The sequence below is a fragment of the Acanthaster planci genome, linkage group LG04, assembly GCF_054643075.1.
Source record: "Acanthaster planci isolate LZ-2023a linkage group LG04, COTS_SCS, whole genome shotgun sequence".
NCBI classification, from domain to species: Eukaryota; Metazoa; Echinodermata; class Asteroidea; order Valvatida; family Acanthasteridae; genus Acanthaster; species Acanthaster planci.
This window is the reverse complement of record NC_141780.1, coordinates 5388225-5413798: the sequence shown is the minus strand read 5'-3', so window position 1 is coordinate 5413798 and position 25574 is coordinate 5388225. Positions and strand designations below refer to the sequence as shown.

The window sequence follows — 25574 nt, the reverse complement described above, 5'->3', positions numbered from 1 at the left end:
AAAATGAAATGTTGTCCCACCAGCTTGTCTTTCCTTCCCCTGTGAAGGAGTGCTTCTAGACAGTGTGGATCGTGCAAGTTCATTGGAAGGGTGAATTTATGCAAATGCGGACCCTACATATGCCTACACACACCTCTAAACTCAACACTGACCTTCCATCACTGTACCATCAACATCAACTTTGGAGACCCCAGAAATTTGTACATGTACACATTCAGATGAAAATTAATGGTACGAAATTCACATGAACACATGAATTCACATGAATTCATGAGCCAGGGTGCCATCAATTCATCTAACACACTGAGACACTCATGAATGGTTACACCATTCCATCTACTACATCTACTGTTTCAACACCATTTCCAGTGTTTCAAAGACTATCACTAAACACCACACTTACATGTATTATCCTTCCCATTAACAATGAAATTGATACATTTACTTCTTTGAAACTTGTCTGAAGAGTGAAAAATGTAACGTGTAGTCAAAAACTTACTCTGGGACATTCCACAAAATTTCTTACTGAACCAGAGGTCCAATATAAGTCTTCACCACAGTTTTTCACACAAGATTTGGATTCAGACTTGTAAACAAAAATTGCATGTCATTCGGGAAATTTCTGTGTAGAGCTGTGTGGAGTACACTACATGTACATGACGTCTAACTTACCGAAAACAACCTTTACATGTAAAGATTTAATGGCTTGTCAGTGTAAAATTTCCATTTCTGTTGAAACTTGATTTTCAAAATGAGTGCAGGAGCTGCAATGAAAGCCAAACCCACGACAATTTATCATAATCAAAAACGGCAAAGTGTAGGACGTGATGTGTACATGTACATGTACACATCATCCAAGGCAAACCGTAGAGGTCAACTCAAACAGCAGTGACAAATACCATACCTTATGCTAATCGATGGTTAAGGAGAAAAAAATTAAGAAGTTTACCTCGAAGGTTGACGACACATTTTTAATACATCAGGGTGGGGGGGGGACACAGACCTTAGGGACAAATACAACAAACACGGATCTGGCAGGCGCCTGCGTTTCATCTTTCTCGTCGTCCGCTGATGGCGGTGTAATGAGCGAGGGTCAACAGCTCATCTTCTTAAGGGAGAGACGTCTCGGAGCCAACATCAAGGATTTGTCAACGGGAATACATGTGCATGTATGCCTACATGTACTTGAGCACTACATACATGTACGAGTATACAGCGATCAATATTGCTCCTACAAAAGTTCGTTTCAGATTTCTCTGAAGAGACTGAAAAATCTACAGTCCTCCCTTCGCTTCTTTCTCCCACAAGACAAGGAAAGGGAAACTGCTTCTTGACTATTAAAAATACCCAAAACAGAACATCAGCTGGTCTTGTCCCTCCATGCAGGTCATCAACGCAGGTCCAAACAAGTCTTAACTGTGGTCAAGCTGAAGAAAGATGGAGAAAAGAAATCCTCAAAGCCGCGCAACAACTGAAGGGGCGTGCACCAATGATGACACAAATGTTCATGACTTGCACGACGAGGGCACCGGGAGTTCAGAGTCACACTCCCTGAAAAACTGTGGCAAATAACCTCAATGACGTGCCAAGTGGACCTTTTGTACCTAGCAGCGAGGAGCCTGAGAAGCTCCGGTGTATTCATGTCACATGTGCTTGAACATTACCACTGGCACAACTAATATACACCCACACCAATTCAAAGAAGCGCTTGTCGTATCTGCAAATGCGCTCGTCCACATCTTCACGCAGCATCATATTCATGTGACGACTGATGGGTCCAAAAAAATGCCAGGAAGTTGTGCAAAGCAGCATTGGCATATATGGGATACATCACATGCACAGCTTTGTCAAATTAATTGGCTTAGACTACCAATGACACACATATCTATGAGACCTGCCGGTATTTGTAGCCAAAAGCCTTTCTTGCAGGCCTCACATGTGTACATGTAGCTATTGCAAGTAAATTCGGACATGTCAGACAGCTGACGGAGGCATACTTAGCACTTGACAAACAAGAATATGCACATGTTTGATGCATTCTCTAATTTTCATACACTCTGAAAGGATCTCGGCGCAAACTCAGTGACTCAAACGAGTCAGTACAGAGAAAGCACCTATGGCAATTAAAGATTTTGCACAGTGTTCAAAGTTTGCACGTGCTGATCCATCTTAAGGATGAAAACGGGTACACTTGTATTACAAGACTAATTTTTTCTTCCATATCTTTTTTAATGCATGATATCAGCACTTTCTATGGGAAGTGTCCTGTACATATGTACATGTACGTGCATCACTGTTGGTTTTTAAAAACATCACCACTGTAGGTTACTGGTACACACATGTATGTACATGAACCTATGTACACATTTAACCAGAATCGTTACCGGCACCAGTTCACCCCCAGGCTACTGTCAATAATGTCCCATGGATGTTCATTCGGGGGGGGGGGGGTGGAAACAACACACTGCTTATTAATTTACACCTCAGTGACTCATGGTGTTTCCACAGAACTGCATTAATCATGATTTATACTATCTGAAGCATTTGCACACAATATCCCCCCTTCCTGTGGATGAAGTGGTGACAAATTCTACATCATGGCTCAAACAGGCCACTCTAAACCCCCAGAACTGTGGGGTCCGTCGTCCGTCCGCTAAGGGTGCTTTGTGGCCCCACAGTTTGGAGGGTAACAGGCCACATGTGCGAGTACTTCTCCATACAAAGATACAAAACATGTAGGCCAACACTTTCATTGACACCACCGCTGCCATGCGCAAAGCACCTGTACAAAGACCCACTTTTGGATACCATTAGGTTTGCACACTGTCAGATGGAAACTATATCCACATACCGTGCTCAGGTGCTATCCATGCAAAAACAAGTGTAGGCGCAGCATGCACGTATGTACACGTACGGGGGGTAAACACATGTACATGTACCATACATGAATGCGAAATGGTTACACATGTACATGTACGTAAAGTACATGTTCCCGGTACGTAAATGAATGTATACACAGAGCCAACAGGTTATAATGAATCTAAACTGTGTCCACCTCACTTGTCATCCAAGATTACAATGTAGGCCTACGGTACTGTGCTCCTTTGTATATGACCTGCGCTTTCAATATAATATAAACTTAATGTTGAACTTATTAACTGAATATAAACTCGGACCAGTTTACTCTCATCCTTAACTTTCCGCGCAAAATTTGCAGAATGACTGGCATTTCAAATTACAAATATGCCAGCGCCTGCTGAGTGAGGTTGCAAAATGTCGAACTTAATTCTGCTGACAGGTGAGGGAACTGCACCTTACTTGAGAGAATGAGGGAGGAAAAGAAAGCAGGCAAGCCGGACGGCATGCCGGTCACATTTTGGAAGAGATTCTGAGCAAACGAGGCCCTTGTTGTTAACTCCAGCAGGGATGACTCTGGTTAGTCTGGTAGAGCCGCACACAGAGCATACCATCGGGCATCAGCCGGCCTTCCTTGCTGCTTTCTTCCCCCATGATTAATTAAACCGCAGTGGAAAGAATTATGAGTTGGAGTGCCATGCATCGTACAGTGAGCAACATTTTACAACATGTTTCCGAGCTGACTGCATTCTACACATTGATTTATATATCTGGTTATTTTTTGGAACAACTGCTTCTTAATTGGGGAGTGCCACGGCTGTGCAAGGAAAACTGCATGGCCACATTGCACCGTGTAATTTGCGACGGGCGGAGGGCACATCACATGAAATGGTTGAACCCCAGAGATATCTGCTCGTAAAGGCCTACATGCAGTTTGAGGCGTCTCGGTAGACAGCAGCTGAACAGAGACTGGGGGGTGAAGACTGATGCAGTGAGATTGTCTAGACCAAGGGGTACCCATGAGGTAATCATCTTGCAACAGCAGAGCAACACTTCAAACAATGCTGGAAGCATCAGTAGGGAAAAGTACGAGAGAACATCCCCATTCCCTGTGCCTTTACAGTGTGAACAAGAAATGCATTCAACCCCCCCCCCGACTTTGGGGTCAGGGAAAGGGTGATAAAGACAGCGGTACATGTACATGTGTCATGCATAAATGCGTATGAGGTTCAAATCCATGTACACGTACCCATCAAATTTAATTGCACACAGGAAATCTTGTGTTTAAGAGAAGTGCTGCAGAATGTTGCATCACCAGTTACACCTGTACACTTTACATGTACATGGCTTCCTTTGAGGCTACATAAGTGATTGTGGGGTACATGTACCAAACTGACTACTGGTACCAGTACCTGTATCACAATGAATGCAATCATACAGCACAAGCCATAGGGCATGGGACTGCTGCAGTGCAAGCAGACAGTCACAGTCCACATGTTGACAAGGATGGAGAGAGAGGGATGGGGGGAGATGGTCGTGTTTCAGAAGCGAGTCCTGCTCTTTGGTCACGCTGTCCATCACAAACATGAATACGCTTTTATTTTCGCAATGCCTCGCCTGCCTGCTCGGGAGCTCTTAAAAGTGATCCATTAAGGGGCATTAGGATCCGTTGATGGTGGTCTGAGTCGAATGTTAAAGACCCAAGGAAAGTGGGTCGTTGCGATCTGTCAATCACGTCTGGGATGTGGACTGGGGATCCCCAACGGGCCATGTGCACGGTACGGAACTTGCATTCTCCCTCTTTTTATGGAACTTTGTGCAAACAAATTTCTATGCTCGCGAGAGCAGTATGAGCACAGTCTATATTATGCATGCTTTCAACATGTGCAAGCGCTGCACAGTAGACGGAGATCATTTGATCATGCCGCTAAACAAGTTTTACTCAGCTGTTTCTAATTTGCATTAGAAAGAGCACAGCCAGTTCTTCGACTCTGTCACTTGGTTTGACATCCTGATAAAAGGGGACATTATGTGGGTGGAAAAACCTCGCTGGTTCCGATGGATCTCCATTGAGCAAGATGCATTTAAAGGTAAGTGTTGGCGGCTTTGATGAACTCATAATACTGGGTTGGGTTAGATAATGGAAAGGACCTTATTCCAGGGGGAGCCATTTTTTCATCTAGTTCATCGAATATGTTTTATAAATCGTTGAATGGGAAGGTATCAGACTATTATAGAATTCATGTTCCAAGTCTCCTTTTTTTTCAATTTGTTTTCCATAGTTGGCATACAAGACTTAAGTATGTTTTGTCACAAATATGGAATTATTCTTCAGATTTGACAAGTGCTAATTTGACAGAATTTTTGTTTTCTTTTCTGACTGATGCTTTTGAGTTCCAAAAATGAAGAGTTAACCTCACTTTCAATATCAATATGGCCGACTCATGAATGAAGTCCATTAGAATGAGAGTGGACATTATTGGAAAGGTTTGAATTTCATAATTAAAACAATTTGGCTGATTAACTATATGTACATGTCGTATAAAGTCCCTTTATTACACTTCTTTTCCCACTTTATTTTGAAAGTTTGCAAAATAAACCCTGTAAGCTAAAGTTAAAGTACTATTAAAAAAAGAATTCCTAATTTAAAAAAATAAAGAATTCCATTAGATTATCCATAGGATGTACAATGTACACTGTACATGTACCTTCCAGAGGTTATAAAAATGTCCAACAATTACATGTACATTGAACCCAAAAAGAAAAAGGGTGCACATTAGAAAATGTGCGCATGGTGTCAAAGAATGAACACAAGTAACCCATATTTGCAACATACGCACTCTAATTAGGGCAAGCAATTTGGGGCTTCATTGGAGCACACCAAGATCCAAAATGTCATAATTGCTTCCACGTCCCCCCCCACCCCTATGAATTTTCCCTGTGTAGATGCGATACCCACTGAGGTGAAGACCTGCCCCGGCAAGAACACAGAGCCGGATCTGTCTGCTTATTACCGATGGTGGGCCAAACAAAGTGGAAAATTTGTCCCCACTCGACGACGCAGACACTGTTACATGTATACCACAGTGGGCGCACATCCATTCACCAAATATCGCCACATGATACACACCGATCGATACAACAGATGAGATGTCAAAACACGGTGAATTATCAGACCCCTTCAGGCTACCTGCAACAGCAACCTTCAATAACTCGGCAGGGTCTGTTCCCTCGGGCTGCCATTTGCTGCAGAAAGTTCAACAACACCTTGCACTGGAACGGCTAGACCGACCTCTAGTCACTCAAGTTCAAAACATGTACAAAAATGAATGGCATACAATCAAAGCTGTGAGAAAAGCAGTCACTCCTAAGTTGGGGACAAGAACATATTCACAAAGATGAAGAACTTCTCAATTGAGTTCCTGATGGAAAATCCAATGGCTTGAACGTTCACAGAAACCAACCTACATGTACTTTGGCTGTCAACTTAAAAAAGTGGTTGGGCAGACAATGGCTTGAACGTTCACAGAAACCAACCTACTTTGGCTATTAACTTAAGAAAGTAGTTGGGCAGACTGACAAAAGCTTCTGTTTGTCTGACCAATGCAAATTATTTGTAAACCATACAATTAACTGACCCTAACCATGCAAAATCAACAAGATTCCATGCAATGTACACTGAATCGCAAGGGTAGAGGATCCTGAAAGAAAATCCAAATTTCTGAATAAATTTGAGTATTTTTTAACATGGCGGACATGCAAAAAAGTTGGGCAGGAAAAGGCAGTAATGTCAAACAAAATGACCAAATTTGGTTCAGTGCACAAAGCTACATGTACATGTATATGTACATGTTCTCTACGTGTTTGGCTTCACCTCCTGCACAAAGAGTCTTCGCATGAGTCCTCACACACACAAACACTCCCCATTCATGACCACAAACCTTGATCAATTGAACTCTCTCTGCAAATCCATGGATTGTTCTCAGGTTCAATACAAGAACTCCAACCAACAGTTCTTTGAAAAAGAGAAAAAATTTGCTTAAATTCTCTCAGGCTCTGTCATTTGGCAGAAAGACACTGATGCTATTTACAAAAACAGAAATGGAAAAAGAGGAAAAAAGAACATTTGAAGCAAGATATGGGATGAAGAGAACCCCCCCCCCGCCTTTGTGTTGGTCATTGTTTGATCGGAATCTCAGGAATTCTTTACAGACTTCTAGGGGGGATGTGTTAGGTAACAATAGTGTAGAGTGTGTATAGGGATTGGACAGGTAAGGGGGGTATCCCTCCGTCCCATATCTTGCCTGGTATAAAAAAGAAACCTGCAGGCTTGTTGCAAATCAAGCAAAACAACACAAGAGAGTACCTTTTAACTCGACAAACACCCTTCCAACTTGTTGACACCAAAACCACTAGCCATACACGTACTTGTACTCAAAAACCTTCCGCAAAAGAACCCGGAGTGCACAGTGTTCAAATACATGTCAATGAAAACAAGAAACGATAGCAATGCTCGCACACTGCAGCAATTTCTAGACATCAGTTCCCATTCTTAGACATGTCTGACAGATGTCACGCTTTATTTTCTATTTTTTGTCTTAAGTCCTTGGCTGGAAAAAAAAAATAAACAAATTGGCTATTTCATATTTCTTCATAAGCTTTATTCAACTTCATACCGGTGCATGGACAATTTTTTTTTCTGTATCTAACATGTTCTCTGCTCTTTCACAAAGGCTACACTCCATCAGGAACAATCTGACAGGGACAGCCAATCCTCCTTGCTAGAAAGTGGCGTGTCTAAACAGGCAAATCTTCAATCTATGAATCTAAGCCATAGACTTTTTTTCTCACTTGACAGAACAAAGCATGCTAGCTCCTGCCTCCAGTCAACCTTCCAGTTTGAAATTTACTCTAACCAGAAACACTGATATCCTTAATGCCCTTAATCCCAACAAAATGAGAGGTTTACCCAACAATTTGACATCCCGAATAGACATCAGGCTTTATTTGGGGGGGGGTCCTAAATCTCTACCCATGAGTCGTGAAGAGAGATACTCCAGCACACGTCAGATGACAAATGCTGGCAAGGCTTGGGTTGGGGATGACGTCTTGTGGCTTACGATGAGAATTTAGTCTGACTGCAGTATATGACAGCGATGGCGAGTTCAATGCTTTCAAAAATGACAGCTGCTGAACTGAAACCCCCCCCCCAAAAAAACCCAGCTCTGGACAGCTAAATGACTCGGTCACTGATACCAAGCCTCCACCGCCAGCAGCTGCTGATTTCGGCAATATTTCAGATGATGGCTGACACACATGTTACCGTTTAATCAAGTCATGAATACTGCACGTAGACATCAAATATATATTCATTTGGGGGGGGGGCTTAAGTTCCAAGGGATGGAGACTGCAACATGAGAGCTGAAAGCAATCTTTCTGAGAAACGACGACGAACCCGCACGTCTGCAGCCCTGTCCCAAGACAGACAGGTAACAAACAGCAATTTGATCAGTTCAGTCTCCAAACAGGCTGGGCAATAAAATATTGCCTCTATTCACTTTCCACAATTCTATGCACATTAGTCTCATCTGCGTCATTCACCTCTATTTTTTGGGGGGGGGTTTAGTTCAAACTCTCCAACTATTTTTATCACAAAGCAAGGAGATTCACACATACATGTACATGTACCTCTACTTTTCAAAGTTATTTTGCAGGTGTGAGCTGTTAAATACAACAAATGAATACAGTGTACATATACATGTCTCCTACAAAAATTCAAAACCACATCTGAATTTTACTGCTCCAGTTTTTTAAAGCAAAAATAAAGTTTTCTTGTGATTTGACAAAATATCATGCAATTTGTGCATGTATTATCACATGCGAGATTATCTACAAAAACACAAGCGTTTTTTGGCAACAACTTAGGTTTTGGCCATTATTTTGTTGTTAGGAGTATCCCCAGTCATGCTTGCACACGGTATGTGTACACGTATGTCCAATAGTTGTGTGTCACAAAATGATACTGAGTTCAGACCCGCCAACATGTCATACTCCTTCCTGAGGTCAGGCATTGCCACACAATAGATCAAAAGGTATTTAAATGAGACTTCAGCTCTTTGAAATTTTTAGTCTATTGGGTGGTCATGCCTGACCTCAGGAAGGAGTACAGGCATGTTGGCAGGTCTGTCAACTTGCTTGTGTTGACAACATGTCGGTCAATACAGACATGATTCAAGCCACGGCAAGAAATGCCAACGCTGCTGAATGACAAGAATCGATCCTGGTTCTTTCACAGATTAAAAAAAAAAACAAACTTAAAAACCTTCCACACAAAATGAAACGCAGCTATTAATTTATAGATCAAATTGACTTTCACTGTGATTTATAGAATTTGTAACAATTTTCAGAAGCCTGTCTGCACAAGGAGTCAGTGGCAGGAGAGATTTCTCCAGGGAAATGTGGGAAATGAGGACGATTAAGAAGCCTGGTGATCAACAGCCAGACCTCTGATGGTCATTGGTCTCCCTGAGTAGCCAGTTGATATTTCTGACTGTGGTGGTACAGGCCCAGTTTCCCTCCACTGATGAGCAATGCCAAGTCAATTGGCAAGGGGGGGGTAGGGTGCTGGGGGAGAAATGTTTTTCCATTTGTGATCACATGGAGGGGGGAATTTCGAGAGCACAACTGCGTGTAAGATGTTGATCTGCACCTGTCCATGTCATGCGAGCACAATTCTACCTAAATCCTCCAAATCCACAGCAATTTGAACAGTATCCCAAGGAACACTTACGGTACGAACCCTGAAGATCCATTCAGTCAACATTTATCAGCAAATGTGATCTACTTGAGAACAGCAGAGTCCATGTACCGGTACATAAAACCCGGGCCAATTTCAGAGAGCTGCTTAAGCACAACATTTGCTCAAGCGCAAAAACCTTGCTAAAAAAACAAAGGTTGCATGTGCCACTGCTCAAACTCTACAGTACGTTATTGTCATGCTAACCAAAGGACTGTTAAATACATTCAAACGTGTCCAAAGCAATATACATCACATGGAGGTTTGACTGGTAACCTGATTTATCAAGCATGGTTTTTTTCACGAGTAAGCAAATTTTGTCCCTAAGCAGCTCGACGAAATTGACCACCGCAGGTTTTAACGGATCCAGCTAAAAAGCTTGGCAAGACTTTTTCTAGAGACAATCTCAGTGAAATCCTTCATGACAATGAAAAGAAATATTCACTGCCGCTGTCAGCATGGACATGCCGATGCAGTTGGAACAGAGGCAAGAGTCCACAGAGAAAAGAGACAAGAAAAACCAAGAACACATACCTCAGCGATATGCGGAGTCTCAGGGGAGTTACATGTAATTCCTACTCAATACTGGCTGATTTGCATGCGGCCCACATTGATTCCATGTGAAATTAGCCTCCTTCCCCCTCCCCACTCCCTCCAAAGGGGGGGGGGCTACGGCACAAACATGCACTAATTGAATTGGGCCACAAATCTGCGGTCCTGTTGACGGGCTCTGCAATTAAGAAACACAGTCTTCCCATCGTGACAGAAGAAGAGCAAGATTTTTTTTTATACACCATCACAGGAGTAATCTAATCTGCCGCTTTTAATTTTTGAGACCGGCACATGATCCTGATATCATACGCTCTGCCACATGCTCAGACAAGATGAAAAGGTGTTTGCTGCAGGACGGGCCGGATTGTGTGAAACACTATCTTCCCCCTCCCTTTGGGTTCTTTCTTTCCATCTTCTCTTTCTTCTGTCGACTTCTTTTATTCCTTCTCTTCCTTTCACTTTCCTGTTGTCGATATTTTCCGATAACGGAGACAACAAACTCTTCCCATGGTTTCTGCATGGACACCTTTGCAATTACATGGGCAAGAAACTCATTGTGTATGACTGTGGGAAAATTCTTACGGAAACTTGATGTAGACCCTTCGGGGTTATCTTTTTCGTATGTAATGTAAGTTTTCCTGACCAATCAGCTATTGCTGTGCCTGCACCAAGGCCATTTCTTTCTGTATTTTGATGAAAATCCATGTATGAAGAAAATACAAGCTTTGGAGCGCGAGATACATCATGATTGACCGAAGCCTGTGGCTGGTAAACAAGGTATCATGTTCGAGTGCTGTTATGTTCCTGCTGACAAAGTTGCTAAACTCAGTGCTTCTCAGCAAAGAGCCCCTTTTTTTTTATTTGAATCCAGGGGAGTCTTTCAGTGGACGATTCCTGAAAGCCAATTTTTGTCATGGTCCAGACAGAAACTGTTTTATGATGTTTAGTAGGCTCCTGACTATGTTGCTCTTGAACTTTTCTTTGATTTATGTCCGGAGAACATCTGATGGGAATAGTTAAGTAGCAGTGGGAAGTTAACAAAATGCACAGTTCCAAACTGCAATGCAGGGCGGAAGCTTCGAGGATAAAAGTCATAATGAGAGCAGGATGTTTTCTTCTATCAATCTGAATTTCAGCGTGCACAGGATAACGGCTTTGGAAATTAAACTATGACACAGGATACAAAATAGGGTTGTATGTCATTTCCCACAAATTTGTGACAGGTGACACAAACTGGAAACTTGCAAGGGAATAAAAAAAAGGAGGACATAAAAATTGTCAGTGTCATGCAAATGAAACAAACGGGCAAAGACATTGTGAAGTCCCTCCAATTTAAAATCAGGGATGCCCAGATAAAAGTGGCGGTTACTTGTATAACATCCTGTGGAAAACTGACATGACCTAATTATTTCACTGCCCTCTGACTGCAGATTGAATTCCTGTTACCACAAATGAACCGGACACCAAAGGTTTGCCCCTCCCCCCCCAAAAAAATCACATCAACCCCAAGAGGGGCAGTCTGTCTGAAAAAAACAAAACAAAACAAAACAAAAATATATACCTCACAATCCACATTTCAGCTATTAACAAAATTATGGCAATCAGGCACGGGCTTGTCTTCTAAGATTCATCCAATTCCTCACTCCTGATTTAGTTTCAAATTCTTGAGGCCTGATTAAAAATAGAACAGTCCTGTGTAAGTGTTGGTTGGTTTTCTTCATTTTTCCCCTTTCCACCCTCTGGAAATATCATTAAGATTATATGTCTTCAGCTGTTAAAATTGGGAAGAGCAAGCGGGCCAAAAAACTGCTTGAGGGCTGGACAAACCTCTATCTGTAATCAAACACGTGGCTTTCCCTCTTGTCTCATGTCAAAATTGGATTATACATCTTATCTCCCTGCCTCCCCTGCAGCAAACAATCGCTATGGAAACCTCAAATTTGGGAGAACTGCGTGTGCATGCTTGCTGCAATGGAGTGGGGAGAGTTGAGATTGCTGCTAGGAATCTCCGAAAAGATTAAAAAACAAAGGCCGAATCGAGCGTTTAACTTTGGACTACTTCTTTCAATGTTTTTTTATAGACGTCCTATGACAAATCAGTAAATGCACTGTAATTAAGTCCCAGAACTCTTCAGTGAAATGGAAATTGCCAGGAAGGGCAGTCTGCCTTTATCAAATGTTTCTGAATTACTCAAGCAATATCAAGAAGAGGAAACATATACGCACACGTCCTCACGGTATGGGCAGATCTGTGATGATGGATGTTCAATAATTGATTTTCTCATGTTCTTGTTTATAAATTCTCTGTGATGCAAGCAAGCATATTTACATGTGTGCTTGCTTGTTCCCGTACCCTGCGCACTTGCAGGTTGTTTGGGTGTTACTGTTGACGCTGTTTGGACAAAGTTGTTGACATCAGGTAAGCATGGACTGAGCACTGGACCGGGTATTTCAGGGATTCTTTCACCTGACTGCACACGCATGTACCCGTAAATTGAACTGATGCTAGACTTGGTCTACCAGCTTCACCTTCCTCTCCAACCAACCCACCGCACATTTGCATGTTGAGTCGTAGCGTCAAACTGTGCAAAATAATAAGGAAAACAATGGCCAAGGACCAGGAGGCAATTGCTGGTGACCAACACCGAGAACTTGACTTTTCACCTCAAGGACAATCACGGTGCATGATACATGTTCTTCAAAAAAAAAAAAAAAACAAGCTACCATTGTAATTCTCGAGTTCCAGACCCTACCTGTAATTAACTGTTCACTTTCTGAGGTAATGCACTCCAAAAATAAGTTTTCCTATCAAAAATCAAACAAACCCAGCCATCCACACAAATATGCTGACCTTACTGTTCACTGTTAAATGGTAAACATGAAACACAAGATTACAAATAAGTTACTAAATAACAGTCAAAAACATGGATTTGTTTGGCCGCATACTGAGTGCATTAGTACCGGTACAACCTTAGCCAGAATTTTGAGATCAGGGGAGGCTCCCAATTTTCAGGGATTTCCAACTAAAAAGAAAAGAAAAAAATCAAAAACAAAATTTCCTGTGAGAAAATTCAGTTTGTTTTAAATCTGAATACCGCAGATTTTCATACACTGCCATGGATACATTGTAAGTCACTTAGCATAATGCACAACTTCTGATTCAGTGGGCAGAAGAATTTTCCAATCAATGTCCTAATCATACAAGTCGAGTTACTGTGATTCAGTGATTTGGCAATTTTATATCGGTGCAAGATCTCGCAAAAACACTGCAGACATTCTCCAACCAAATTTGAAGATCAAGCGCCACCCCAGCTCTCTGTGGGCACCAAAATTAATATTTGCTGACCCCAAACTAGGGGGGAGGGGGGAAAGGGTGAGGGAGTGTGATTGATTGATATTGTGGACAGGTCTACTCCTAGCTACCCTCATTCCCAAGGTAAGAGCTGTCTCTAATATACAGACACTCAATCACGCATACACATACTCCCTCTCTCTCAGCTGGTGAGGACATTATTCAATGACGCGGCATGGCCGTTCATTAAATACTTTGTAACGTCATTAAACCATTACTTGCCCATACGGCCGAAAGGAATTATACAGAAAGAGCAGAAAAGCTGACTCAAAAGCAAACGCACATGCAAACGCACCTATGCCCCACTATCTAGTGATGAACCCGGGGACGTACAGTATGTCTGTGGCTACATTGAGTGCTGAATCCCTGACGAAGTGCATGTATTTGTACGGTATATTCTCTCCGTGCTCTTCAGGGATAGGGGAAAGCCGTTTGTCGCATTGGCAGCACACTTGCTGTGGACTGCATAACTGTACACTGCATCTTTTCAAAGCAATCAAATCATGTTCAACTTTATCGTGCACGGTGGTATCTACCGAACCCATCCCCCTGGAAAGCCGTATCAAGGGAGGGTAGAACCATGCCTGGCACAGAATTATTTCCTTCCGTAACTCCGTTTTTACAGATCTGCAAATAATTACTTTGAAATCATGGGACACAGTGTATGCATGGCTTTCACATATGCTATTGGCCAGCTCAACACCTCGGGAGGGAAGGGGAAAGGGAACCTGGCCCGCCTATGGCACCGGAACTTGAGCCAGTTCTCTGTATGGTCAAGTGATTATGGTGAGGGGTTTGACGGCATGAAACCTGTCTTTTGATGAGTCACGTCAATGGTGCGTGACGCAGGCAATGTGATAAACTACTCTCTGTTCTGAACTCACACGCACACTAAACTTTATCAAACCTGACAATCATACCAGACCTGCCTGACTCATTCAAAAGGAGGAAAGTTAAAAGAGTAAACTCTGACGTGAAGGTTTTTTTTTCTGCTTTCCCAACAGAAGGAAATATCCCCTCTTTACTAAAGAAAGTACGAGAGTTTATGGAATAAAATATGGGGAGGGGTGTTTACTTGCACATACATGTACAATAGTTTTGCAATATTTATAGAGGCTTAAGTTTCTCTTCTTTTCAGATACGAATTTAAAGAAACTTCTCAGCTACTGACGTCCTGATCAACATCTGATCTATTTGTTGTCAACTTGAGGATGGCATATGGTTACAGCAGCAAGCTAGTTACACTGTGGAACATTGTCTGTAGCAAACAGTAAAAGCCAGTTCATACTTGATACGAATAAAAACCATCACTGCACACATGATACCAAATATTTGCAGAAGTTGAACAAGTTTCACCTTGGGCACATTTTGCTGTGAAATAATGTAACAGCAAATTCAAGCCATGCATTTATTCCCCTTTTTACCACGGATCGATAGTATTTGATTATGTTCTGCAGTGTTAAATATGCTGGTATACATGTAGTCATAGTGCAGTCTAAACACATAATGCATTTATGCCGGTAACAAAGTACATGCACATCCAAATACTGGATGGTGTCCTCAGTGCTAATTACACACACGTAGAGCTCGTAATTCAGACCAGGAAAGATAAGATGAATCCATCAGAAATTAACATTATTAGTAAACTCATTAACTGTAGCTGGCAACGTAATATACCCCAGTACGTACATGTACATGTATGTACTCGTACATATGCACAGCTCTGAACTCCTATCCAGATGGTCCTTACAATCTACGCTTTGACATGTATATTGCTCTGGCAAAGCCAATCAATGTATCAAACTTCTATCACCAACTGCAGTCACAACTACTACGTACAATACTTGTACATGCAACCGAGCATTATATTATTGATCTCTCATTATTTCCATATGGATTTATTGAGGGCGGCACATACTGAATAATGTCGAATGGCAGTTGAGAGTCTGTGTGCAGACGGGGTGTCCCAGGGTACAAAACTCTGGGTGGGTGGGGCAGGCGGGGGAAGGGGGCGGAGGGAGGTGATAGCACAAAACTAAGTCACACACTGTACCTGAAAACTTATAAAAAAGGCAAGGTATGACCCCTCACAAGTGAACATGTATAACAAGTTAGTGCACAGCTGAGATTTTACACAAAAATTCCATGTCAAAAATGAAAACTACCGGCACTGGACAAGGTGATAAAACTTGGGAAGTATACACTCTTGACTTTAAGAGCCACATCCCTCTGGACGTACGGCAACCCATGAGTGTGCAGGTACCGGTACGTGTATGTTCTTTTACGGATTCAGGCACATTACAAGGGTATCATCGCCTGCAAGTACATGCAGACCGTGAGTAGCTGGTAAACTCTTAAGTTAACTCGTGGCACGCTGGATCAACGTCGTTTCATCAAAATGCGGGGCTGGTTTTGGGGGATGAAAATATCCCACAAACAGCTCTCATTCAAATTGTACGCAAGCACCTGTGCCTCTGACTGCACGTGATAATATATCCAGGGTTGTGTGTTTGAATACTGAATCAAATCAAACTGGAAAAGAAAAAAGTAATTAGAGCCAAACAGATGGATGGCCGACTGGCAAGTGGATGGGCAAACAGTGTGTCATCCGCCCCAAAAAAGAAAAAAAAAGACAGGCTCTGCTGACAGTTCATTAGCAATCAAATAAAGCGTTTACATGTAACGACCCTCTGTTTAATGCTCTGATTCTGAAATGCAAATTTCGGGCACCGTGTGGGGGTGTATCGGGATCCACGTTCCCATTGGACCTTTTTCCTCCGTTTCCTGGCATAAATTTACTGCAACTCACTGTGCGTGGTCCTTGTCATTCTTGTAGCCGTTGCTTAATGCATTTTGTCACCTGTTACTGGCTTTCTTCTGATGTTGTTACGGTAGTTCACAAAATGAATACTTGCAAGTTACATGTACCTTCTGCAGTAACAAATTTGCTGGTTTGTGAAACACACATACAAGTATGCATTGTGCAGGCCTGTGAGATTTGCACACCTGGTACGAACACTTCCTGGTTTTGCTGCCAGCTACTCATGTAACTGTTCTGCGGTAAGTCAGGTGAGATGCAGAATTTCAGAACGCACTCAATACAAGTGATCATTAGGGACCAGTTATTTGTTGGACGAAGGGAAAATGGGCTAACAGTCAAAATGTCAAAGAATTTACTAACGTATACAGCTTCTTGCCCTTGTTACCGTACATGTAAGTTTTGCTTTGCCGAAGGCATCTTCTGCTGGACGGTCTTCATAAAATTGGGCCAGCTTTTAGGACTACTTTAGTACGGGGCTTCGATCAACTAGCCAATCCAGAGCTCGCAGGCCATGGGAGGGTATATTAAAATAAAAGCCATCCATCAAAGATCAGTTAATTTGTACAGAACTGCAAAATTCAATGTGATACAATTTAACATTTGTCAAGGAAAATTAAAAAAGTAGTTTACAAATGAAGTACATGTATGCGTGCCTTTTTTTGATGACCTTGACTGGGCTGGTAATTTAATGAAATGGAATTTAATTCCATGAAAACCAAACATGCACACAGCTGGATTCTTCAGGGTGGTGTCTGCCTGGCATTTGGACATAATCCAATTGGCAAGTTACTTCTCATTAAGAGACATTTATGAGGCGGCATTTGCGGGGCATTAAGTCTGGGCAGGCATGCAATGAATTGGAAAAACAGGCCGTACTTAGCAATAGCATGGATCCATGAGCAATGCTCAGTCAAGAAAGTAGCTTAGGCCAACTCCTTTGCCCTTTAATGGTAGGACTTAGTGTACATACACTGTAATAAAGGTGCTCGAGATCAAGCAAGCTGAGCTTGCTTACCTCAAAGGGGGGAGGGGAGGGGGTGAAGTTATACCTGAAAGGAAAATTATAATTGGAATGGAAGCATCTGTATTGTGCTGTTTGGGCCAGGGTGAAGGGCCTTCGTTAATTTGAACACAGAATCCATTTAGTTACATCAAACTACGTGTACAGACATACCACTGCTTCACCTCTGAGCATTTCCTCTGTGGCCCAAGACAAAAACTTCAAATGCTGTGCAAAGAGACAACGTATGTGCACAAGATGTTCCCACTAAGACACTTTAATATCACACAGAGGTCTAACAGGCTAAGATTTCAATGCTGAGACATGATTTGATAGCCCACATCCATCAACACCCTTCCAAGGCTCCTTTCCTTGTTACATGCACCTACTTATGCTAATCAGACGCTCCTGCCGATCATTTCTAAAGTTCTATTCAATTCCAGGCAAGGTACCCGTACAGTGCCTACCGGTATTCTCTTCCTTCTCAGAAAGACATCTCCTTCATCTGGGGATGCGGTCACTGTGCATCCCAGTGGGCAGGGAGGATTTAACAGGCATTCTTGTGTCCCTGGCTGTATTCTGCACTTCTGGGAACACTGGTGTCAGTGACTCGGAGCCTGCCCAGCTATTTACATGTGGAGCTGTTACCAAAGTCCCAAAATCCCTCGACAGAGTGTCAGAGTGGGAGGAATTGTGATTTATGGCATTGTAATGTGTGAACTCATCACTTCAGGCAACTGCAAATTCTACAATAAGTGATACTTTCTGCCGAAAACCAATGAATACACATACAACAAGGAAATACTGTAAACCTATAAGCCTGTTCTTAGAAGCATTTGTCCCCTGCAAAAACAAACACAAAAAAACCCAGTTTCCTCTGAAAGATACATGTAGCTCTTTCTTTTTGATGCTTTGCCTAGTCTGCACCCTTTTTCGCAGAACGTGCTACGGTGACTTAAAGAAGGATGGCCTATTCCCTGTGCATCACAAAAAATAACTGGCACAACATCCAAGCTGCAATGATGGAAACTGTTGACCGCAAACTCTTCTGGAAAATTCTGTTAACAGCAGCACGTGCCTACTGGCATGGCATACCGTACATGTACAGTACATGTCTCCCAGCACACTGAGGATGCTTGATAAGCCCGACCTGATAAACTTATCCTGTCACGCTGCAGCATTAATGTACATAGCTGCAAACCGTGGGGAGCAGATGGCCACTTGCTGTGCCTTCCTAAGGTGGACCTTTTGGAGATGCTGACGTCAAGGAAATTGTCTCCAAATGCTAACGATGAGCCGCCCCAGCAGGTTCCCTTCAGTCGACCCTCGATCGCATTACCAGGATGGCTTTGTGAGGCAGTTCAATTAAAAGTGAACCTGAGCCACGATGAAAATTATATATCTGCAGTTCACATCAGGCTAATATTTTCAATGGCTTGTGAGCAAAACTTTGGGGGATGGTCTTTCACGTTTAAAGAGGACACATTACTTTGTGACTAAATCATTAATGCATTATGAGGTGGTCCTTTAGACTGTTTCTTCATACATGTAAATGTGCCCATAGTTGATAGTTTTGCAGACTAAAGTCAGCAAAACTTAACGCTCAGACTTTTGTGAGACATATTCAGCTTGTCAACATCAAAGAATTTTGTCGAGTGATTCAGTTGTAATGAAATTTAAATTAACCTTCTAAATTTACATGCAATATCTACTCAATTTTATGCATATACCGGCACAAAATACCAACATGTAGACTATCATTGTTAGCTGGAATTTAAAAAAAACGATAAACGCAGCAAGATAAACTGTCAAACAAACAGCGAACTGGCAGGATGCCACCAAGGTCTGGTCTCATCAAAGGGAAAGTCTCAGCTCAGACTCGCCAAATTGCTACAGTAACAAATTCACGTGGTCATGTACAAAATGTCCAGGCAATGACAGTGGAAGTGCCGGGCAATGTGGCAAATGAGCAATAAAAGCCCTGCCTTCAAATTTTCTCCGCGTCAAGTCCTGGCAGGGAGGGAAAAAAGGGGTCCAGATTGAATGCCTAATTAATGCCACTAATGACATTGTGCAGGCACCCAGGAAGCTGCTCGCATTAACCAGCCCCGCTAGCCCAGGCGCTAACGTCAGGCTCGGTCGTCCGGGCGATGGTTGTGAGTTACGTAAGCGGCTGCTGAAGATCCCAGCATTCACTGGTACATGTGAGGTACCCACACAATGTGAACACTCTGCACTATTGAGCCATGCAAATGACTCACAGTTGTATCGAGTTTTAATTGGACCATCCGCAATGACGTGCATATTGCTAAACACAAGATTAGGGCGTGAATGGCCGAAAAACAAATCTTCGTCGGCTCTATGTGGATTAAAATTGTCAGTGCTAAAGAGGGTTGAACCACCTACACCGGTACATGCTGCAGGTGACTCCTAAATAAATACTGTACATACATACAGTCAATGCCTTGTTCCTTTGGGCACAATAGTTAACGACCATCTTGACTGTCAGTGCTGGCACACTCGGTTTATGTGCATACTGGTGCTAACGTGACTTCCTCCCCCCCAAAAAAATTCCTTGAAGCGAAATGCAAGTACAATGAAGGTCTTAATTTCAAACTGCACAATTTGGTTTTTCTGGATTTTACTGTAGATGTACATGTACATGTACCTGTAATCAGCCTTGCTAATGTACCCATGCCATTGGGAATGCACATGGTCAAACTAATATGCCGTGTACTAAACCCTGTGCTTAGTGCTCTCGGTAGGCTTCTGCAAAAACGTGACTGTGTGCCAGGAGACTTCACTCATGTACACGTGCATACCCGTATTGGCACAGTTGAAGCTTCATGTGCTAAACACATGTACCAGTATGAACGGACACTGTGCTGCGTGTACAGGTAGCTCCCAGATTGCAAGCAGCTCACTGGTGACTGGGATATATAAGTATATACCAGTTCCTTCATCTAATATGGCAAGCTCAATTTGCTGCAGAGGAAGTGACTGTGTCAGTCATTACATAAGGTGTTGAAAAAGAAAGGGTTGAAAAAGAAAGGACTGAAAATGGAAAAAAAAAATCTCCCCGGGAAAGTAGATCATTTGTACATGTGCCTGTAGCGTACCTGTACCTGTGCATGCAATACTCAATAACTGTTGACTGCGGTGATACTTGTAGGATATGATGCTTTGAATGCTCACGGCGCCCAAGGCAAAGACGAGGGCACTATGCGTGCCCGAGGGTGTTCAAAGCGTCATATCCCACATCACAGCTGTCAACGATTATTTTGTCATACATGTACGAGTACCTCTGTCTTAATTACCGGTTTGTGGAGGCTTAGGAATTTATCCACAGTAAACAGCTCTGACTTTCAGCAGATGATAGGCCTACTGTCAAACTGTATAACAATTAACATAAACGTAAATGATATCGTCTGTGAATGCACTGTTCCCTTACTTTCTTTAACCCTAACTCCCTAGGATGTGTGCAAAATCATATTAAAATTGGAGGATTCAGGGCTAATAGGGTTAATTGCATAAATTTTGATGTAAAAGTAGTGCAGTTAGCACTGAATACAAGTTCACATGTCATGTACATATAGTCTGGTTGGCGATCCCTGCATTTACCTTATATGCTGCGGGGACAGGAATGAGTCTGTTATACATGTGTAACCAATGATCAAATTCCCTGGTAACCTACTGTATGCACAAAACGTATAATAGGTGCCATGAGGTTAATGCACACAGTATATACATGTACATGTACAGGATGTGCATACAATGGCTCAACCAATTTTCATGATCCAAAATTCTTGGGAGAGCTAAAAAGTAACGGCAGAGATGATCATTGAAAAATGAAAAGCGATTTCAGTTATTTTATTTTTTACGAGCAACAAAATAATCAAACTGAGCATTCTTGGGTTCCAATAATTCTCGGGCACCCTGTATAACCTAATCCATATGCATACGAGCACAAATACATGCATGGTTACGTACCAGTACATGTATATGCAATGCGATATGTGATAACTTATGACCACTTCAAGTAATGAGTATGCACTGAGTCCTTGAATGCTAATTGTCTCGGACCAATCTGCAAACAACAGTGCAGCAGAACAAGTGCAGCGTGCAAACAGCTCGACCAGAGGACTCCCTCCCTGCAGATATGTAATAGCCAATTCCCTTACACTGAAAAAAGGATGCAAATACATGTACAGTGCACATGTCCACAAAAATATTCTCGCCACTTGTTGCAGTGTGGATTCATTGTCATAGGTACATGTACGTGTAGTTTGTACGGAAAGCTGTGATGCATGCAAAAACCCGTGCCCCTGCACAATAAAAAGTGGATGTTTCCATTTTTTTCTCTCCATTTCTCTTTCTCCTTCTTTTTTTCCCATGGGACTTGCCTTGGGGAAAAGGGAATCGTGCTCCAAAGAATGCTCGCTGGCCTGCGACAAGCCCGTTTTTATCAACCTTACCTCTGCTAATCTGTCCGCCTCCTTTTTGCGTGAGACAAAGGCATTCCCGCTGGCGTTCTTGGCGAGTCGAATCCTGGCAAGTCTAGCTTTCTGTAAGAAGAACAGCATGGGCAACTTTCAGAAAAACCTTTTGAAAAAACGTACCCAGTTCACACTGCCATGCAGCCTCATATCATGCGAGGGTAAACAGAAGGTCAACCAAAAAAAAACCACGCATTTCTCCGTGTTTTTCATCAAATACCACATGAACCGGTGTTGAACAATGCCTAAAAAGAACACTCATATTGTTACATGTACCGGTACGGCAGTAAAAACCAACAAACCTGATACCCTTTTACAGAGGGTGAAACAATCTGCAGGTGTCTCACAAATGTTTGGAGATGAAATGTGCAAATGACACATAGACAAACATTTGTCCAAACAACCCGTATAGGCCTACACATGTACATGTGTACTTGATGAACATAGTGGTATGGGCAGTAATATAAATAAGGGGATTTCTATGGATTCACATTGGACATACCTGTTTGGACAGTATAGTGTCATCTGCCAGGTATGTACTGTTTTTTTTTTACCAATCTGAATGTTTTACTATTGCTAAAATGAAGAGATTTTGATGTTGGTTGGGTCTCAAATCATTCAAATGGGGAAAAAAAGTACATGACATGTACCATAAAAAACAGCTAAATAGCCCTATTTCGAAGTCTGCCTACACATGTTACATGTAGGGGAAAAGCTTTCTTGATGCTGGACAAAGCAAAATGTCGCACAAATGTACAACAGACGCGTACTGAAAGCTCCCGGTACACGTTACAATGTGCATATCCTTTGCAATACGAGTAGCTTTCATTAAGTCCATCAATAATGCAGTATTCTGCAACCCGCAGCGGTAGCCTGGCAGCCTGCCAAGTGTAAAACGTAGTTACCAGGCTTTACAAGTTAGCTGACTGCCAAGTTAAAATTTCGAGTGCTGCATTTACATATACGAGTAGTTTGCCTTATTTAAGAACTTAACTTTAATACCATAACCCGAAAAACAATAAACCATATACATGTGCATCTATCTGACTAAAAAGTTCCTCAACTTATTGCTTCGTTGCAGAGCCCTTCCCCAACCCACCCCTGCAGCATAGGCGGGGCAGAGGGGGTGGCTGGAGGATGACCTCCCCATAACATTCAGCTCTCCCATTCACCCCTCTGCAGTGAGAAACCGACCGGGCTACGCTGCTCACTCGCTCCCTCCCCTCCTCCCAACTTAGCAATGATTCATCATGTGCTCACCATATTTCAAATTTAGAATTTGATGAACACTGTCATGCTGATGCGTTAGAGGTTGTAGGGTGTTACCGGTACCATCTTATCAATTTGAAAAGCACAGGCAAGGTTTCTTTGACAGGTCATCAATCTGGTCGGGGTACATACGTGTAGGTTCGAAATATCTGCAGTCCCTTCTCAGCCCAAGTCAAGAACTGTAAAATGTTTGTAACTGAAGGCTGTCTTTCCATTGTAACCAGTATTTGGAAGGAATGGTTTAGATTAGAGAATGGATGTACATGTTCTACTTGACAAGAACTGCCAAATAAATGTACATGTATGACCAAAACTGCCTGTCCTCAGGATAGGTGGGCAAGTGGCTAGATGGAACACTGAGCACAGGTACACAACATACCCGTATTGCAACAACAATCTGTGATTGGATAGGTGAGCCAAGAATGGCGGGAAACACCCCTCCCCATCATTTCAGCCGTGCAGTGAAAGAAAGCAGCTGCAATGCAAAACGGAGTAATCATCTGGCCAAGTGAACAACCAAACCCTTGGGCCTGAAATGAAGCTGAAGTCCACGTCATAAATTATTGCCTCGCTCTAATATGCCTAGAAAACGATGAACGTGTCATCCGATAAGCTGGGATAATAATGAATATCCCATAATGCTGTGATAGTGTCAAAGTGAAAAGTGAAACTGGAGGCTGTGAATTTTTTACAATCTGACAACCAAAGAGTCTCCTCTTGAACAGCTGAATTATACATGATGAGGGCCATGTGTCCATTTATGACGCGGGGTCTACAATGTACCGGTACATGTATCATACGTACATGTAGCCCTGCAACAAAACTCCTGATTGGGTCATTTCGCTGTCAGTAATTCAATATTACATCTATTCCCTTCCCTGCAGACCTTCCTCTAGCAGTTAATACCGTACTTTAATTCCCTTTTCTTTTTTTTTTTCTTTTCAATTCAGACCACTGTGATGGATGAGGCATGACGGGATGCACATTAATGTGCATTCATGTGAGGCTCCGGGTGGAATTTTGCTTCAACTGAACGAGGGATTCATGCATAGGAGTTGATGGGAATATGGGCTGCAAGCAGGGGGGAAGCAGATTTGCTGTATTACGTTCTTGTTTGCTCCAAATTTAAAAAAAAAAAGCGCATCTAAAATATGACTCTTCTCAACAGCCCTTCTTTTTTTTCTTTTTGGACAATTTTAATCCTTAATGTACTGCATGTCTTCCGCCACTTTGGACACATCTCCCATTGATACTACCGGTACATGTAATTTGAAGAGTTGTGAAAGATTGCTTCTAATGTAATAGAACTGAGATTTTAATTTTAAGAAACAGTCCCGTTATCCAAGAGATGTACATGTACATGTACCATAAGTACCACTAAGAAGTGTTTAAAAGGTAATTGTACATGTATATTTGCACACTTGTAAGACTGCAAGTACATGCACAGTGCCTGCACATGTATACACTCTGTGTAACAAGTACGGGTAGATATTACTGATATTTAAGCGGGCTAAAGCGACTGTGCAATTGGGCAAAATGAGCATTGCCTGAGTGTGCAGAAACAGTATTGTGATTTACATTATGCTTCCCAAATCCTGCTGAAGAGCTGTCCAAGATCTGCAGTATGTATAACATCAGCTAGTGCCGCTCTCACAGAATACACCCAGGCAATCACTCTGTGTGGCCCAAAAGTGATAGACAAGACCACATCCTGATGAACCTCCTCACTGGATATTCATCAACTTACGGTAGGGAGCTCTGCCTCTTAGACAACAACGGGAAAACTACACCCGGTTGGCGCCAGCGGGGCAGAGCCAGCTACCGCATACTTGAACATGACATCCAATTAAAAATACTGACTATGCCCGCTTGTACGCACTTCGAAGTAACGTCACCGTCTCATTCTGAAGCACTTGAATTCCCTTGACGTCACACCCTCAATTCAGACAAACCACACCATGAAACCAGTGTTTAGGTCTTCCATCAGCTTTGCTTCCCTTCAGTGAGTTACTCTTTTCGACTGGATCCACTTGAATGGCTATCAAAAAATGGCCGACCCTGACTGGCTATCAAAACTGTGGATTTTTCTTCACTTTGGCAACTGGACTGTACCATGCAACTATTGAGGTGATTACAGTAAATGGCAAAGCAATACTATACATGTACCGGAACAAGTACAATACGTGTGTAGTACATGTACATATTCAAGTACAATACACTGTGCATGTGTTGTACATGTACATGCAGTGTACATGTACTTGGTACATACATGTACATGTACTGTACATACGTACAGGTACTGTACTTCACACAAGGTTGATGTGTCCTTGGCATGAATGTGTGGGTGACCCTACCACGTGTTCTTCCACACTACATGTACACATGACGACTCCCCTATTGTGCCTCCTGCAATAACAATGTACAGACAAATG

The 25574-nt window shown here is 42.4% G+C and overlaps 1 protein-coding gene across 2 annotated transcripts in view; it reads right to left on the bottom strand.

The window, feature by feature from the left end:
* Positions 1-25574, bottom strand: part of LOC110974295 (potassium voltage-gated channel protein Shal-like) — an 85791-nt gene that overhangs the window by 42472 nt on the left and 17745 nt on the right. For both annotated transcript variants that reach the window (XM_022225834.2, XM_022225835.2), the window contains exon 3: positions 21853-21942. In XM_022225834.2, the coding sequence (XP_022081526.1) occupies positions 21853-21942 (90 nt within the window). The remainder of the gene's footprint in view (positions 1-21852; positions 21943-25574) is intronic.